The sequence below is a fragment of the Crocodylus porosus genome, unplaced genomic scaffold (assembly GCF_001723895.1).
Source record: "Crocodylus porosus isolate Cpor-Errol unplaced genomic scaffold, CroPor_comp1, whole genome shotgun sequence".
Lineage (NCBI taxonomy): Eukaryota > Metazoa > Chordata > Crocodylia > Crocodylidae > Crocodylus > Crocodylus porosus.
In genome coordinates, this window is record NW_017728943.1 from 72,891,983 (window position 1) to 72,910,691 (window position 18,709).

Sequence of the window (18,709 nt, forward strand, 5' to 3'; positions counted from 1 at the left end):
GAACTGGATGAAGCAATCACCTTCCAAACAAAGGCCTAACCTGGAATTAGTTATCTAAATCAGTGGTTCTTAACCTTTTCTGTACCAGGACCCATTTGTGAACATCAATGGCCAGTCCCAAACCAGTGCCCCTCCTTCCCAAACTGCTGCCCTATGCCCCTAGGCTCCAGTCACCCAGTGTATAGGGCTGGGGGTGGGTGTATGGGACAGTGTGAGGGGACCCAAGCAGCCCTTGCAAGCTGGAACTCTGCTAGCCTGCAAGGGAAAAGCCACAGTTTCCAACATTTTTCTCCTTTAAAGGAGAATCCATTTTTAAAGTTTACTGATCCATTTTTAAAGTTTGTTCGTGACCCTTTCATATATACCTGTGATACACTTTTGGGTCACGAGCCATGGATTGAGAAACACTGATCTAGATCACCCTCCACTTGAATGTTGAGGATTCATATAAAACCTTCAGTTTGATATTGCAACCCACTCCTAATCCCATGCTCCTTTTTAATAGCAGTCCAACCCCATCACCTCTGAATTTACAACTAAACAGCAGGTATTTTTGTATTTGTCTTGATAGGCTGTACGGCTCCTATGAAGATCTGCAGATTGGGCAAGTGTCAGAAGCCTTGGTGGACTTTACAGGTGGAGTTAACATGGCAATCAAGCTGGCAGAGGCTCCTCCTGATCTCTGGGATATTCTGACAAGGGCAACCTACAGCAGATCTCTCATGGGTTGCCAGACCCATTTAGGGGTGAGAGCTGACTTGATATCATTTGGATTAATGATCAACACCTACTATGTTTTCCCTGGCTGGCAGTTGTTATGCAGATATTTTTCTCCTATGTTACTCTAATCCAGCTGTTTTATTATTTTATTTTAAAAGAAACAGATTACTTGAAGTTCTGCACATTTGCTGTGCAAGTCTTAGGGTGAAGTTACACATTACACTTAGACTGTACTTAAATTTCCACTTTAAATAAGTGGACAAGTCATGGCCAAGTGGACAGTAAGCTAAATATGAGCTAACAGTGTGCCTTTGTTGCCATGAAGGCTAATAGTATACTGGGCTGCATTGGTAGGAGCATTGCCAGCAGACCGAGGGAAATGATTCTTTCCTTCTGTTTGGCATTGGTGAGGCCACACCTGGAGTACTGTGTCCAGTTTTGGGCCCCGCTGTACAGAAAGGATCTGGACAAATTGAAGAGAGTCCAGTGGAGGCCAGTAAAAATGGTTAGTGGGCTGGGACACATGATTTATGAGGAGACACTGAGGGAACTGGGCTTATTCAGTCTGGAGAAGAGAAAAATGAGGGGGGATTTAACAGCAGCCTTCAACTACCTGAAGTGTGATTGCAAAGGGGATAGAGCTAGACTGTCTCAGTGGTGGCAGATGACAGAACAAGGAACAATGGTCTCAAGTTGCAGCAAGGGAAGTTTAGGTTAGATATCAGAAAAAAACTTTCTCACAAGAAGGGTAGTAAACACTGGAGCAGGTTACCCCAAGGGGCTGTGGAAGCTCCATCCTTGGAGGTTTTAAAGACCCGGCTAAACAAAGCCTTGGCTGGGATGATCTAGTTGGGGATGATCCTCTTTGAGCAGGGGGTTGCACTAGATGACCTCCTGAGGTCCCTTCCAATCCTAATTTTCTATGATTTTATTATTCTATGAAATATGTGGAGTGTTCAGCGTGTTCTATGAGCAGTTGCACATTAAGGACTAACACCATTTCTTGCCTGCACAGCGCAGACTTGCCACTAAAGGACTGGGAAGTAGGGGCGTGGCTAGGAGCCAGAACACCAGGGCTCCATCCATGGGAGCAGTGCATCCTGGGATGCTAGAGGACTGCAGATTGCTTGTTTTATCTCTGGGGAGCAGACTGAAGTTACCCTAACATGATCTTGGTAGCACAAAGTTAACCCTCATCTGAAGTGGAGTAGCTTTGAGATGCTATGAGGGAACTTGGCACAAGTTAATGAGCTGTAGTGTGGGGATGCTTGTGTTTTAAATACCCTTAGTATGGTCTAAGTGCAATGTGTAACTTCACTCTTTTTTCTGTCTGTCTGTTAACATGGCCCCCAGCCCTCTAGTTTCTGAGCATAATGTAATCTTTAGTGTATTTTCCCCCACAATCTCCCTTTAGGGTATTTTAACTCTTAGACTGTTTTAGATATGAGGAACTGAGGCACCAAAAGAATAAGAAATTTCTGTGCCAGAGGTCATACAGGAAGTTTTTTCCCCAGTCAGCATGAATGGAAAAGCCCCTTGTCTTATATTTGCAAACAAGGAAACCTCATTAAGTGCATTGTCTAACTTTCTAACAGGAACCTGTACCTAGATCTTCAAAGTCTCAGGTTAACATCTGTGATATTTCTCTGAAGCAAATATTGTAGACTTTGATGACAGGAGGGAAGTTGACCTCAGATAGAGACCTAAAACATGCATGTGACCCCTACCTTTATAAAAGTTCAAACCAAATCCTCCAGTTCCAAATACTTCTTAAACTATGCAGTGTTGCGAGTCTAGAGCTGAATTTTGCAGCTCAACCTTGACTATAAGTTACTCGGGGTCAAATTCCATCTTCAGTGACACAGGACATCTCTCTGTGACTCCAGCAGGGGCTTTACCAAAGTAACTGAGGGCAGAATTGGTTTCAGTTGTTCTGTTAATACACTTAATGAGGTTTTTTGTTTTTTTTTAAATCTCATGATTGAAGGAAACAAAGCTGCTGGAGAATGGGCTGGTAGCTGGTCATGCCTACACAGTGACTGGTATTAGAAAGGTAAATACAACCCTGGTTTTCTATCTTTAGACTTATTTTGAATGCCAGCAGAGTGAGGAGTCACTACTCCTTCTAGGGATGAGTTATCCTTTTGGCAGCCAATTATGGGCTGCTGTGCTGTCAGGAAGCTGACTTGGCCTTAAAATCAGCAGGGCAGATAGCAGTGAGGTGTCCTCACAAGTCTCCTTGGTGACCTTGTAGACTGCCCTGATCCCAGTGCCTTGTCTTGACTCTGGTTCTTGTGCTTCTGGGATCTGTGTCTAGCTTCTGACTCTTGGTTTGCTCCTGACCATAACTCTCAGTTTCTTGGTTGGATCTGTGGCCCCTGTGTCTGGCTTCCCAACCCTGGTTTACCTTATGGTTTTCTGACTAAAGGTTGGCCCATTGGGTGGTTGAACTATTTACCACTGAGCATCAGAGTGGGACCAGAGGATGAGGAAGTCATATGGAGCTTAGAGTTCTTTGCTGGGCATGGCTGGATGTCATGTGGCTTCCTTGGCTGATGCAGTGAGGGATGGGTGGGGAAGGAAACTCATGAGTCAGGGTACTGGATGGTCGTCCAGCTCTGGAAGGCTGAGAGATACAGACTGGCAGAAAGCATCCTGCCCCAAGTATGTGAGTAAGGCAGGTTGCAGGACAGTCTCCACTTCCCAGAGAGGTGTGCAGGAAAGGGTGGGCAGTCCTGTGTACAAAGCAATGGTTGCAGGGTCTACCCAGTCTCACTGGCTGTAGTTCATGAGTTTCTGGTTCTGGTAACATCAGTCAGGACCACCCTCTGAGGGTTTTTCACCAGCACTGCAGAGATGTGGCCTATGCGACAGGTGGCCAGCGAGGAGGTCTACCCCCTCAGGAGCTGCCATGGCCTGGCTGCTGAGACGAGTTTGTAGGAGATTAAAAAGCTCCTGATTGTCTAAGAGCCCTTGGAGAACCAGGGATGCACATGTGCTAGTGTGCTCCAGGCCGGACTGTGAGCACTGTAAAGACATCTCCACAGCTGGAATGGATGGACCTGGTTCCCGAAACGGACCTGGCCCTGTGCATGTCCCCTCTGAGGGAGCCTCAGCACAAGTGCAGAGACCCAGGGCCCCCCCAGTTACAAGAACTCCAGAACTTTCTTCTGGTGACTAGCCAGGGACCCTGAAGATGAGTTCTTGTCCCCAGAAGGAAAGGTACTGGAGAAGACCTACCTATGCCACATGTAGGCACATACACAGGCCTCCAAGTTGAACCAGTTAACCCAGGGCAGGTGTTGGTAGCAGACATACATTCTTGCTCCCTTCACCTCCTCCCCTCAATGAATGGCATGGGGTGTCAGCAGGGGTAGATCCAGAGAAGAGCAGTAGCCTTTCATGGCATGGGAGCAGCAGCCAGAGAGCTTCAAATCCCAGAAGCAAAAGAAATCGTGCACCCCTTCTCAGTTTCCCCTCACTTGTCCTCCACGCACAGGGGCACCTCTCCTCCTGTTCTCCCTTTTCCAGCCTGCTGCCACCGCCATTTCTAGCTGACTCAGAGATGGGGATGGGCTCTAAAGTTGTTACTGCCCTGCTCCAGCTGTTGGACTGAAAGGGCCTGTGTTAAGATTCCTGAGGGGTGAGCTGTCTCACTCAGCTACTGTCTTTCTGTGTGAACCTGGTCAAATCACATCATCCTTCAGTTCACAGAATTACACATTCACCAGTGTCACTGAAAAAAAGCTGCATCAGAAACATTATCCTCATATACATAAAAGGAGACGAATCACATACTTATCTTCTGGCATGCTACCCAGCTGTAAACCATCCAAGGCCCGAATGCAGCTTGGCAAACTCAATGGTATTGTTTTGTGCAGGTGACTTGCTCACACGGACCAGAAAATTTAGTGAGACTGAGAAATCCCTGGGGGAAAATTGAATGGAAAGGAGACTGGAGTGATAGGTGAGTTTAAAACTGGAAAGGTCTAGTGCCGGGGAGGGAGTGTTTGGATGGATGAAATGTTGCTGCCACCTGCAGGCATAAATTAATGATGATGCTGGCATTAATATAACAAACAACTGCTTTTGTAGGCCCTCTGGTTTCAAAGCAAAGTGTTTATGAAGTGATTTTGCTCCATCAATCAGCGCTAATGTAGTTCGGCTAATTTAGTTACTTCACTCATGCTGCTCCCAACCTCTACTCTTCCATTAATTTTATGTCAAAGGGAACATAATATGAACATTACATGATGATGAAATTGATGTGGTGTAGATTGCCAGCAAAGCTGCATGCAGAACAGCTAGAATTGTAAGGCACACTTTAAAATCTAGTCTATTCTGTGCCATTTGCTCTTTGCAAGGGACCCAGCCAGGCTCTCTGTACCCTGCATAAATATTGGGGTTCTGAGATCTGAGTGGAGAATCCATCGAGGTCTTAGCAACTTGTTTTTTGGGGAGGGAAGAACCCTGCTGTTACTGTGTATGATGGAGCAGAAGGGCTAATTAGCGATGATGAGGGAACTGGTGGAAGGGCTGGTAGTTCACATAGATCTAGTGATTGGGAACCTCGCTTCTTCTCTTAGAGCTGTATGGGGTGGTGGTGGGGAACCAGTGACAGGAGTCAGAGCAGTACTCAGGGAGGGGGCAGGGATCAGAGTGGCACTTGGGGAGGTGGCAGGGTTAGTGCTGCCTTGAGGGTTTAGTGCTGTTAGGGTTAGGTGCTGCTGAATTCATTGTTGCCACATCCCAGTGGTGATAGAATTTGGGGACACTGGGTAACATCAGGGGTTACTAGTAAATGTTACACCTATCATAAAGGTTGGCTACTGCTGTCTGAAAGGTTATGGTAAGAACAGGAGTCACTGCACCTCCACCACAGAGGAAGAATGGCTGTTATTCCAGCCCCAAAACTGGAGTGACACTTATAAAGGGATCGTGCTGTAGCCCTGCCTCATGTTAGGTTGTAGTAGATTCCTTCTTTGCTAGCGTCCACTTAACACTCTGAATCAATCCAGTCTGACCAGGTTTTGTGGGGTGTAAAGAGCAATGAGGTGTTGGGAATGTGTGAGGCTTTCACCCTGTATTTAGAGAACCTTTCTCAAGTCTGTGTCTGTCACATAATTCATCCATACTGGCTGTCCATTTTGAAAGTCATAGTAAAGAGCAAGAAGTAATCTTGCCTTTTAAATAACTTCCAGCTGCCTCTTATATTATCCTATTTGTTAGGCAGAGTACTTTCCTATTATGCTTCCTTCTGCACAAAATTAACAAACACAGTAGAGTCAGAATTCCATATTTGAAGCAACACATGGACACTAATGAGTTGCCCAGCATGTCTGAATCACTATGCAGAAACATTATAACTGCTCAGATGTGTTTTATGGGACCTATATTTCTAACAGGAACAAAGATATACTCCTTGCAGCTCAAGGGATAGGGGCCTATGCTTCTTGAAGGAGGGCTGAGAGTCTAATTCCTACTCTTGTTTTTGCATTTGGAGTAGTCACATGGCAGACAAGTGATGACTATAGAAGTGCTTGAAACAAAGATTTGATGTATGTCCTGAAGTGGGAATTAATCTTATAATTGAGCTCTGTATTAGACTTGCTGAATTTCAAACCAGATTTATTTAGACATGACTTCAGAAATCAGATACCTTGTTTCTTTCCCTAGCTCAGGGAAATGGGACCTGCTCAGCCCTAAGGAGAAGATTTTGCTGCGGAAAAATAATGAAGATGGTGAATTCTGGTACGGGAGCTCTATGCAATTGATTTCCTTTTCCCTCTTACCTGTCTCTGAGGCCACAGCTGAAGCTGCAGCTAGCTTGTGTTTCTGCACTGCACCTTCTAGGATGAGATGGGTGCAACATGATTTACAACGACTTGAACTATATTCAGTATGAAGTAGGGTCACCTAGTAGGGGTGCATGGGAGTGCTAGTATCACACAGGCCAGATACTTCATCTCCCTCACATTTTCAGCTCAAACTAGGACAAAGCTTTACTGAGATCTTCTTGAGTGTCACTCCCCTGCTTTCTGTTCATTTTTGCCGGCAGGTGGCAATGTTGTGGCCAGTTTCCTTTTACTGGTTCCTCTGCTTGGATCCTCATTTAATCTCCCTCTCTCTGCTGCTATTCTTTGCTGAACCTTTAGTCATTCATTTGCTACTGCTGCATGCTGTTGTTGGAGCAGACGTTCACTTCCTTACTACCTCATAAAATATGAACATTACCATATGTAACATGGGATGGTGCAGTGTTGGAGACACCCACTCCTTTTTTTAGCCATATGGACTCAAGTAAGCTGCTGACAAGACACCTCGTGGTTCTCTTTTCCCAGGATGTCTCTGCAAGATTTTAAGACCCATTTTGTAGAACTGATGATCTGTAAATTAACTCCAGACCTTGTGAGCCAGGAGGATGGAAAGAAGTGGATGTACTCTCAGCAAATTGGAAGATGGGTCAGGGGAAGCACAGCAGGAGGAAGGATGAAGCAGTATAATGGTGAGCAGCACTTGGATCCCCTTTTAAGGGATCAGGGTTCAGGCTAAAATTTTCTTGTATAACTTACGAACAGCACAGTTGGTTTACACAGAGATCACCTGGGTTCAAGACTAAGGGCTACACTTTCTTAGCAAAAATTCTAGATCTTTTAAAATACCTATAGGATAGCCAGGAGATTAATAAGTTTTTATCTGTTCCATCTTATTAGGCTGTACTATAACAGAAAGCCACTCACAGAGGAAGGAGGATCTTACAGTGATGATAACACTAGACTGGGACTCAAGTAGGGTGGCCATTGAGGTACCTCAAGAATAGAGGACAGTTGCATTTAGAGCAACTGTCCCCATCACCATGAACAATGCCTGCCTCCCGAGACTGGGGTGGGGGGCACAGTGAGTTCCCGCAGGTGGTAGTGTTGGCAGTGGGGTCACAGTGGCAGCAAGTGGGGAGCTCCCACAGGCAGCCGTGGCAATGTGGGTGGCGGGGGTGGGCCGAGTGGGGAGCTCCCGCAGGCCCACTGCTGGTGCTGGTGTAGGCGGTGGGGGGAGGGGGATGCCAAGTGGTGAAAAATAGAGGACATAAAGGTGTCCATTTTCACATCAATAGAGGATAGAGGACCAGAAAACTGGACTGTCCTCTATAAAATTGGACAAATGGCCACCCTAGACTCAAGACATTTATGTTCAGTTCTAGGTTCTGAGAGAGACTTTCCCTGTGGTATTGGGAATGCCGTTTAAGACTTGCCTTTTCAGAAATGCCTGTTGAAATCAATAGAAGCTCTGAGCATGATAGTTCTGCCTCACTGTCTTTTTTTAGATTGCAAGATTTTTTTCAAGGCAGGGATGATCTCTTACTGCCTGGCTATGCAGTGTCTTGCTTAGTGGACCTCTGGGCACTACAAATAAACTGTTAAATGTCCCCATCTAACTTAATCAAAAAATAAATTGCTCTTAATTAAATATACAACAACGTGTGCAAAGACCAAAGCACTGTGGCTGAGTATGGTAATTGGGTAGGTGGCCAAAGGACAACATTGATTGAAACTCGCTGAAATCAATGGAGTTACATCAGGGATGAGTTTAGGCCCAAGACATAATGTTATGGGGAGGCACTATCAGATTTAAGGACATGTTCCAGGAAGTCCTGCTGGAAATAATGCAGTCCAGATGTTCTGTCACAGTCTGTACAGGGATTGCCTGCCCCCCCTCTTGCCTCTCCTCCCTCCCTCACCCCTGTCCCCACACTTAAAGAGTTTCTTTCTTGGATGCTGTTACCAAAGTCCTCAGACCAAGCATCAGGGCAGTCTCATGCCTAGTCATTGTAGATAGGGGGTGTCTACATGAAATGCTAACTGTGCAGTAACCTAATAACACTACACAGTAGTGTGTTGGGCAAAAACAGTGCTAATATGTTACTGCGCAGTAGTTTTGAGCTACTGCACAGTAAGCATCACTAAAAACCCATGCGCCAGCGCTACTGCATAGTAGTGTGAGTTACTGTGCATGGATTTAGTACTTGGTTAACCAAGTACTGAACTTAATGCATAGTAACTATGGCACATTAATGAACATGTAGATGTGCCTAGGGTGTCTTACTTTTACTCTAGTCTTTGAGCAAATAATAAGAATGCACAGAGCAGCCAAACTTTTGGAAAGTGTAGGAAGGGGAAATTACAGTAGTAGGCAACAAAGAGCAAGGAGGAAGCTGCAAAGTTGCTGCAGACATGCCAACCTGTTATTTTTTCATAAGCCACATAACATTACTGACTCACCCAGCTCCTGTGGTTAGGTAATGACTTAGGCTGTCAGCTTTTATGTGAAAAAAGGGAACCTCCCTCCCAGTTGCAGAGAATGGGAAAACTATGACCCTTTGAAGCCGCCAGACAGCAGAAAGACGGGGACTATTTCACAACTATTTCTCTGTTCTGTGCCTTAGAGTGTGCAACCTGCGTGCCCCATCTCACACAGGTCAGGCTACAATTTAGCCAATTAGGATAAAAATAGTCTTTGCCGGATGAAGCTGTGGTGGGATGAATCTCAACACAGCTGAGTCACTTAATTGAGTGAAAAACTTGTCTTAGGAGCCCAATGCAGGATAAAGGGCAATGTATTCTCTTTGCCTAGGAACAGGGCCGGTCCAAGGGTAATTGGTGCCCTAGGTGAACTGTGTACCTCGGTGCCCTCACCACTTCTGATATAGAGGAAAATAAGAAGTCTAGAATTAACTTTTACGGGAGAGCAGCCTGGAGACCGGCCCTAGCACCGGCCCTGGCTCTGGCTTTGGCCCCACAGGTTGGGTGCACTGGGCAGGAGTGAGGGGCACTGCTGGCCTGGGGGCAGGGACTGCAGGTCAGGAGTGAGGTGCACTAGCAGGGCTGGGGGCAGGGCTGGTCCAACATGGAAGCCGTAGCTAGCCATGGCTGTTATTTAGAATGATGTTCCAGTTATTTTGTTCTGAATATAATTTTGGAGCCCCCCACAAATTTTGGCACCCTAGGCAATTGCTTAGTTTACCTAGTGGTTGGACTGGCCCTGCCTTGGTATGCCCTGCTTCTCTCACTGCCCTGTGCTTCCTTTTCAGGATCTGGTTTCTGTGCCAACTTGTGCCTTACATGGAGGCACAGGTTGGTGCAAGTCCCAGTGTGGGGGAGGGGCAAAGGGAGCAGAACCCGGGGAATCCCAAGTGCCCTGTGCCTCCATGCCAGGACCCATGCTGACCTATGATCTGTGTGAGGCATGGGTCAGCATGGGTCCTGGCAAGGAGGTATAAGGCTGTGTGGGAAACAGGGAATTCCTGGTGCCCTGTGCCTCCACACTGAGATCTGCATTGGGTACCATGACAACCTATACTTCACAGAGAGGAATGGGTCAGCATGGGTTCCAACATGGAGGCACAGATGCTGGAAATTACCCAGGTCCCATGCCTTCACACTGAGCTCCACATGGGCTTTTCACCCTTATGGAGATGTACCCCTGGGCAGGTCTTCAAAAGTGGGGAACCCCAAGTTTTGCTGCTTAGAGAGTTACCCTGAGATTCCTTGAGGCACGTTTTTATAAGCTGGGAAACCTGGGCGGATGCTCCCAAGCATAGGCGACTGGTAGGGGGTGCATGGGGGTGCACGTGCTGCCTCTGGGGCCGGTGCCTCCCCTGACAGCTGACAGATTCAGGAGGCACCAGCTGCTCAAGCTCCCAAGGTTTGATACACCTAATCCTTTACAGAAATGTACTTGCTCACCATTTTGCTCACCATTTGTGCTGCCGTCAGAATAGCTTTTACAGCCTCGTTCAGAACTTATGCTCTTGCTTTGGACACAGGGATTGCAATATAAATAATCATAACTAATTTAAAATTGAGACCTCTGAGTCTCAGAAGTCTGGGTTCCTGTTGTACCAGTGTTGTTTCATCTGTCCCAATTTGATACTGAGCATGTTTGTCCCTTGTGTCCATCCATTGACATGATGGAGGCTCATGTTGTTTCTGCCTTTTGTGCCGCAGCTGATGTTGTGGTTTCCCTCCTGAACCAACACATCTCTCTCCTATGCAGACCCCTCTGCTCTCTCTACTTTACAGCCTGAAGCTAAGCACATGGGAGCAAAATAACAAAATGCATGCTGGAACATGAAACTAAGTGTTGTCTTGTTTTCCTTCTTAGGCACATTTTGGATGAATCCCCAGTATTGGCTGAAAGTTTTGCCAGGGGACAGCAGCAAACGCTCCCTGCACTCCTGTAGCGTGCTGGTGTCCCTGATTCAGAAACACAGCAGCAAACATCGGAACCGGGTACCTCACCTCTACATTGGCTTTTCTGTCTATAAGGTGAGTGGGATCAGATCTACCATCTCACATAAAGCTTGTCCTACTCAGCACAAGAGAGGTGTCCTGTTCTTTCAAAGCAAGTGAGGGTCTTCAGATCCCCAGAATTATACATCCCACAAAATCCAAAGGATCCTGTAGCTTGCTCTCCTGGTCTGCTCATGCTTCCTATTGAACCAAAAAAAACTGCTTACATCAAAAGGGTTGGTTCTTAATGGAGTTCATTCTCCTTGACTTTTTTATCAAACCCTGGAAATGATCTCCTGGAAGGCTGTCTGTCAGGCTACAAGACATTAGCCTGCTATGCCAGAAGTGTTCCTTCTGGGAAAGCAGAAGGAACCATTGCTCAAGTTCTAGAAGCTCAAATTGTAGTAGAAGGGCTCTTGCTCAAGCTGTAGCAACTCATGTTTTTAGTGATGGGATTCCTGGTTCAGTTGCTGCTGTATGGCATTTGCTATCTTGGCCAGCACATGGGATGGGTGGCCCACAAGCTGTACTTATCCCTGTGTACATTCTGAGGACATGAGGCCTGATTTTTTTCCAAGGTCATGAGCAGCCCCAGCTTCAGCTGGAGTCATGGAGGGCTCAGCTCTTCTGCAAACTCATCCCAGCATACTAATCATAGATCTCCAGTCGGGACATCATGCTTCTGCACGGTCACACTAAGGGTAGTACAAAGATACTTGGATCTCACAAGCAGGAGACCCATCCCTCTCCCTCTATAGCTAATTCTATAGGAGCTGTACAGCTGACATGCTTTGCTATCAGCACGGACACTGAGAAATGTATTCTTGCCACAAACTCTACTTCCCTGAGTCCACTCAGCCAAAACCAGTCTCCTTTAATCTATGGAAAGCACTGATGCCCTTTTTGTCACACCTTTCCTCATAGAGCATAGCGAACAGATTGTAGGCAGCCTGGGAAAGACTTTCGAATGAAGGAATCGGGGCTTTTTTAAGTGAGAGATTCTAAACTTAATCTGCTTGGCTTCTTCCAGTTACTAGAGTATATCTGTGTTTGCTGTGAATTAAAGGGCTCTGAGCTTGCAGTCTGATATATGTTCTCTCTTTTTCTCTTTCCATTTAGGTGGGCCCAGAGGTAAGTGCCTTGCTCTCTTCTACTGGTTCTACAAAGGCACTGCATGAAGGCAAATGCAGATGTTATGCCACTGCTGATGGTGCTGGGATTGACTTCCATTCTTGGCCAGTTGCTCTAGGACTAGCTTTAGAAAACATTAAAAGAAATCACTGCAGGGATATGACTCAATTAATTTCAGGGGGATTGTAGCTCATTTCAGTTTTATGGTCCTGATCCTGAGCTGGGTCTGTGTCTGTATCTGTGTCTGTGCTTTTAGCAGTTCAGTGCAGAGGAAGAATGTAAGTGGCTTTATGCTACATTTATGGTCTCCTCTTGGCTTTGGGATCTGCCATGAACTGGGCTGGTCTTCACCAGGTGTCTCAGGGAAGTGCAATGTTCCCAGTATCTCACTGCTGGGAATTTTCTACGGAAAATGGTACTGGTGTTTTCTGCCACGTAGGTTCATCCAACATTTTTAAGAAGCTCTTAAAACTTTTCCCCATGAGGGACCCTGGAATCTGAGCTTAGGTCTGGAAGTTAAAGGCTGAAAGCTGAGTTCTGCCTTGATATACACCTTTTGGCTGCAGAGCAGGCTCTGACTCGGCTCTGTACCTACCCCTTCATGGCCAATTAATGCTTCCAGAATGAGTGTCCCCATGAATTTGGATTGGCAATGAACTAACTTTAGTGGACAGCCCTTACAGTGCATTTACAATGTTAATTATCAGGACGGCAGCCTCAGATTCAGACGCTTTCTCAACTCTTTGAAGGTGCTATCAAGAACAAGAGTGAGATTGTACTTGCTAACGCACATGGGGCTGGGACTGATTATGAAAGCACAGAAGCACTGTGCTGTATCCATGCTAATGGGGAGACCAGGGCTGGTGGCAGCTGGGAGTTCAATTTCAGGTTTGTATTGAACGTCAAGATTAATACTGAGAGATGTAAAACCGAGAACATTTTTTGAATTGGAAACACAATGAATCACAGTATTGACAGAAGCATAAAAGCCATGAATTTAATATATGGTTCATGAAAAGGGGCAACCCCTGGGCCCCTGAAATGATAGATTGCTTCATTAGCATGAGAGAAATATGGCAAAAGCAGAGAAAGAACATCTCCACAACCCAGTGAGAAAGTGAAAAGCCTGAACCATTTTGAGGAATGGCCAATATCAGGTGACTCCACTTTTCTTCACCAGTGGAAGTATTTGCTTTGTTTCTATCTGCAGTGGAGCCATTAGTAGTACGTATTAGATTCACTTGCATGTTTGCTCACTCTCTCTCCACTCTCTTATCCTTGCTAATACTTCTGGAGGATTACTGCCAAGTACAAGCTATTTGTAAGAGCAGCGTGCTGCTTTCTTGAGTAGATCCCAGGAATATTCAAGACATGCATTTATAGGGGCCTGGATATCGTAGTCTGGACTAGGATCCCCAGGTATAGGTGTTGCATAGGACCTATGGGACATGTAAGGTCCTATAAAGTCAGTACCACTTTCATATCTCTGGTATACCAGGGTACTGCTGGGCAAGACTAGAGATAGAAGGGAGTAAGCTGGGGACATAATACTCAATGCAACAATGGATCCCAGGCTTCTTGGGGTAGCAAAGCAGCTAATACACATCCCTCAGAAAGCTGCTGGGACTTGGAGCAGCTCCTGGCTCCTGTTATTTCTACTGGTGGCTGATAATGCCTCCTGCAGTAGCCTTTAATAAGCAGGTTGCAAAGGTGGGTGCTCCCTCCCCTTGCCAAGCCTATGCTGCTGTTCCCAGTGATATCAGTTGCACTGCAGAACAGGCTCCAGAGGGATTTGGTGGAAGCTCCAATCACTTTGTTATTTCAAATCTGGACAATGTTTGGCAACCACTGATCCTTCTGGAGCATGGTGTATGCATGCGAGGTCACCCAGACCTTTGATGCGTATGCTTAGGCAGGAGTTTTAGTGGAACAGAGGCTGCCCAGATCTTCCATCTCTACTTTAGGCCACTGAGGCAGAATCCAAAGGTCAGACTGAGTCCAGACATTTGGTGCCTCCATGGCTGTATTTGTATAAGTGTCCTGGAATTGAACCCAGGTCTCCAGTGTGGCAGACAAGGATTCTACCACTGAACCACAGGGGACCCCAAAACTGGCTAATCAAAATGCCTTATCAGGGCAACCCGAGACTGGTAAAAAGATGAAGGAGAGTAGATTTCTAATTCCTGTCTCCTTTGCTTGCAGTTTATAGAAACTGAAACATGACTTTCATCTGTTTTCAACAGACTAAAATCAATGGGAATTGTGTTTTACATTTCTTACCTTAACAGTACTATGAAAGCAACAGAAGGCTGCCTCCAGAATTTTTCACCAGAAACCAGGCTATGAACAAAGTCCATGTCTTCCTGAATGACCGGGAAGTGACTCGGGATTACCGACTGCATCCTGGCTTCTACGTCATCATCCCGTCCACATTAGAACCTCATCAGGAGTCTGAGTTCATCTTGCGGGTCTTCTCGAGGAGACACACCCTTTGGTGAGAGGATGCCGTTCCCTTGCTTGTAGCTTTTTTCCTGGTGCATGTTGCGTCTTTCTGTTGCGGAGGGTGAAGTCATGTATCAATAACCGTGATCTTCTACCAGGAAGATAAACATGGTAGACAGGTTGTGTGCTCATATGCTGGATGCTGCTTTCCTATAGCTTAGCATAAATAGTTCCTCCAACTGCTACTGGTCTTACCCTTTTAAAGGAAGTCCAGCAGGGAAGGGCACTGAACCAAGAGCACGTGGAGTACCACCAAAACAATACCAAGAGTGACAGGGCACCAGGATATTCCCTCTCAAATTTCCCCCAGTTACTACCACTGCTGCAGCTACAAGAATGATAGGATATCAAATGTGAGGAGCTTGGCTGGCAACACGTCAGCAAACACAAGTACTTTAATCAACGTGTTGTGGAGGCCAGTTCTCAGCAGGGTTAGCTAACACAGCTGACTGCAGCCATTGTGACATGACTGCTGCAATCGTGGGAAAGGATACAGCTGTTTTATGGGTGTATGGTATAGTCCCTGTGAAGGAAGAGGAAAGTAGGTGAAGCATTGAATAGAGATTTCAGTAGTATTTTCTAACATTTCTTCTGGCCTTTATTTTCAGCGAAGTGGGTGGAAATTCAAGTTTCGTCCTCTCCAAGGTGAGTGGGAATGAAGTGGGAGAAAAAATTGTGGCTTTGCTTTCAGTTTGGAATTTTAAAGTTTCTTCCATGGCAGTGATTATAGAGGGCTTTTAGTTAGAACATGAAACCTCATGTTGCACTACTGTATGAAGGGGAGCCCATGCTCTGTGTTTATATCTTAATTGCTTTGCAAACTATTCCTTTTGATGGAGTCATCATAGTTCATAATCAGTCTATCCTTCCCATCTGCCTTTAGGGTTCTCTTTTTTTTGTTTTCTTGTATTCTTCCCAATTCCTCTCTTTTTATTCACTGTCAGAGTTGATACTACAGTGAGGACTGGGCCAAGTAGTTGCAGTAGTAATTAGAGAATGACAGGATAAGGAATATTTTGGAATATTCTGTAAGTCTATGTTGGATAGTCCTGCTTCAAACTCTTCAGTTAAACGTATATATTTTTTTTATTTCCTAAAGGAAATAGTTGATAGATACGAAGGCAAGATTTGGGAGGATTTTTTCACTAAGCATTTTGAACAAGTAAGTGTACCCATAGAAATTCCCAAAGGCCAACAAACTGCTCACTCAACTGGGAAAAGGAAGTCTGAATGTATTGGGAAAGGTGGGAGCCAGAGGGGACTTTAAACTGATCGAAGCCATGGGAGATTGGCATGTGTATGATGTAGATTTCATTCAAAGGATATGATATAAAAGACCATAATAGATTATGCAATAGCTAAGCACTCAGGCAGGAAACATGCTGGTCAGGGAAAAGCACTCCTGGTTAAACATATGAGCACTCAGCTCAAGGTGAAGTTACACATTACATTTAAACCATACTCTGGGCACTTAAAATGCAAGCGTTTGCACGTTAAAGCTCATTAACTCGTGCTAAGTGCCCTCTGAGCAACTCAAATTTATGCCATTTCAGATGAGGGTTAACTCTGAGCCATGCTACCTAGGTCATGTTAGGGTAACTTCAGTCTGCACCATGGATATAAAATGAACAATTTACAGTCCCTCCAGCATCCCAGGATGCACTGCTGCCAGCACCCAGAGCAGGGATGGAGCCCAAATGTCCTGTGTTCTATCCATGCTCCTGCTTACAAGTCTTCTCGTGACAAGTCAGAGCTATGCAGGCAAGAAATGTATGAACCCTGGAGAGCTTCAAAAAGCATCTTTCCAGCCCCTAACACCTATGAAACCCTTAACATGTGACAGCTCACTGCACGTTCTAACTTTAGCACTACTTAACGTTCCACAGATTTAATATGGTTTAAGTGTAACGTGCAACTTCACCCTCAGTTGGAGTCTCCTTAAGCTTCTGAAACTGACTATTCCACACTGAACAACCTCTGAGGAAATGAACAAAGACATCATCACAGGAATTAACAAAATCTCTCCCATAATACAATTTCCATAGCCATACTTATAAAGAAGGTTATGCTTCTTATTATGGCTGTAATTTTGAAAGGTGCTAACTTTAGATGGAGCTGCAGGTATCCAGTTCTTCTGAATGCTAGAGCTACTCATTTAGCACTGACAACTAGTTAGTCAACAGTTTTCTAACAGTTTTTCAAATAAAAAATATCCAACACTTCCAAATTAGCATTTTAATTTTCCCCCAAAAGTTGTCTTCAATTCCTTAAAGCTTTTACCAAAATGTTTCTGGTGCTTTACTTTTCAAAAAAATGTGTTATTTTGGGGTTTATTTTCATTTGTTTTTCAGAATTACCTTGTATCTTTAGACTAGGTCAGTTCTGATGTAAGTTGCCACATTTTCTGTCCTTGTGATTGGAAGAATGTACACATAAATACTTGATACAGTAGTAACGAGCTACTGCACAGTCAGTCACCAAAAATCAGTTCAGGGATGCGACTGTGCAGTAACTCCAGTTACTTAGCACTTGTGTATGCAAGTACTAAATGACCGTGCAATAACAACTGTGCAGTTAGTGTCTCACGTTGATGTGGCCACTATGTATCACAGAGTAGTTTAGGAAAGTTTATGGAGGCCGATTTTTTTTTTTTCAGGAACCAAAAGTTTTCAGAAGACAAGACTTTACCAAAAAAAAAATTATTTTTCAGAAGAAAATTTGCGAAACAAAAGAATTATGTTTTTAAAACTATGAAACAAAAACATTTTTATATTGTCAAAACAATTACGAAAAACATATTTTGATCAGTTTTATTGGCAGTTGGCAATGTACTTAGTAGGACAGATGACAGAAATGCAGCCTTCTGAAACTAATAGGTTATATCCTTAATTGGTATAAATCAACACAACTACACTAGGTTCTTCCGGGCTTTGGCAAGTTGCAGTCAGACAGTAAGGTAGCTTAAATCTAAGGGCCTAATCAAAACCAGTGTAATTCTTTCCATTGATACCAGTGAGCATTTGATGGGGGCTGAAAGGAAGGGCTAGGAAAGACAGAAAAACAAGAAATATTTATTCATTTTTAAAAAATACGAATATTTGTCTCTCCTTCCACAGCATCCTGAAATAAATGCCGTGCAGCTCCAGAGGATCTTGAACAACATGCCCTGGACAAGTAAGGCTTATGAAAGATAATGTTTAGTGGCATTGATTAGGTCCCAGTGAGATGGGAGCCTGGGCTGGGCTCAGCTCCTGTATTCCCACCCTGAAATCTAGGTGTGAAGGAGATGGATTTGACCCCTATTCTGATTGAATCCTAAACCAGAACAGATTTGCAGAAATCTCCAAGCTCCTGGCCATTGTGCAAGAGAAGCCTCTGAGTGCAATTTCCACCATTGTAGGTCAGAATGTAGAGGGAGGAGAGCATCAGCGTTTAGTGCTGTATGGCTGGAGAATCTCAACCTGAACCCTGCTCCTAATTTGTCCTCAAGTCTCTGACCTTAAGCTTTGGCTTAACCAAGACATGAACATTACTTTCTTGGCCTGTCTCTGTTCTTCATGACTTGACATTTCCAGCCTTCTGCGACCATGGGGAGGTTAATTTTGTCTGCTGACAGTTCTATACCCCATGAGGTCCATCCTCCCCTGTGATGCATATGAGGAATTTCTATTATTTCTCCCAGCTGCAGTCCCTGTGTAGCAGTTCTTTCAGCACATACTTGGTAGGTGGCACTGGCCTGTATTTAGCTTGTAGGGCCTACATCCTTAATGTTAATGGGAGCTGCATAGGGAAAGGGTTAGTGCTCAAAGAAGTTAGACCCAAAGTCTACTCTTGATGGTGATAACAGAGTATTCTGTGAGAGCAGAACTTGGTTCCTATGTGTTAATAATCCTCTACCCTTCTATTGCCATTTTCTACCCTCCTTGGGCAACAGGAGAATATATTTAACTGAGGTTGATGTTTCCTCATAACAAAGTATTTTAGGGCACCTTGGGTTTGTGGGGACTCTGCTTAGTCCAGTTCCACCCCAACCCATTCCCCCCGCCTGGTTCCTCTACCAATAATGAAAT

The 18,709-nt window shown here is 45.0% G+C and overlaps 1 protein-coding gene across 1 annotated transcript in view; it reads left to right on the top strand.

Annotated features, from left to right (window-relative positions):
• Positions 1–18,709, top strand: part of CAPN14 (calpain 14) — a 38,820-nt gene that overhangs the window by 11,085 nt on the left and 9,026 nt on the right. Inside the window, exons 5-15 of the mRNA XM_019549572.1 lie at positions 572–746; positions 2,708–2,773; positions 4,602–4,687; positions 6,397–6,471; positions 7,062–7,225; positions 10,879–11,042; positions 12,126–12,137; positions 14,426–14,631; positions 15,248–15,284; positions 15,739–15,801; positions 17,756–17,813. Coding sequence (XP_019405117.1) covers positions 572–746; positions 2,708–2,773; positions 4,602–4,687; positions 6,397–6,471; positions 7,062–7,225; positions 10,879–11,042; positions 12,126–12,137; positions 14,426–14,631; positions 15,248–15,284; positions 15,739–15,801; positions 17,756–17,813 — 1,106 coding nt within the window. The remainder of the gene's footprint in view (positions 1–571; positions 747–2,707; positions 2,774–4,601; positions 4,688–6,396; positions 6,472–7,061; positions 7,226–10,878; positions 11,043–12,125; positions 12,138–14,425; positions 14,632–15,247; positions 15,285–15,738; positions 15,802–17,755; positions 17,814–18,709) is intronic.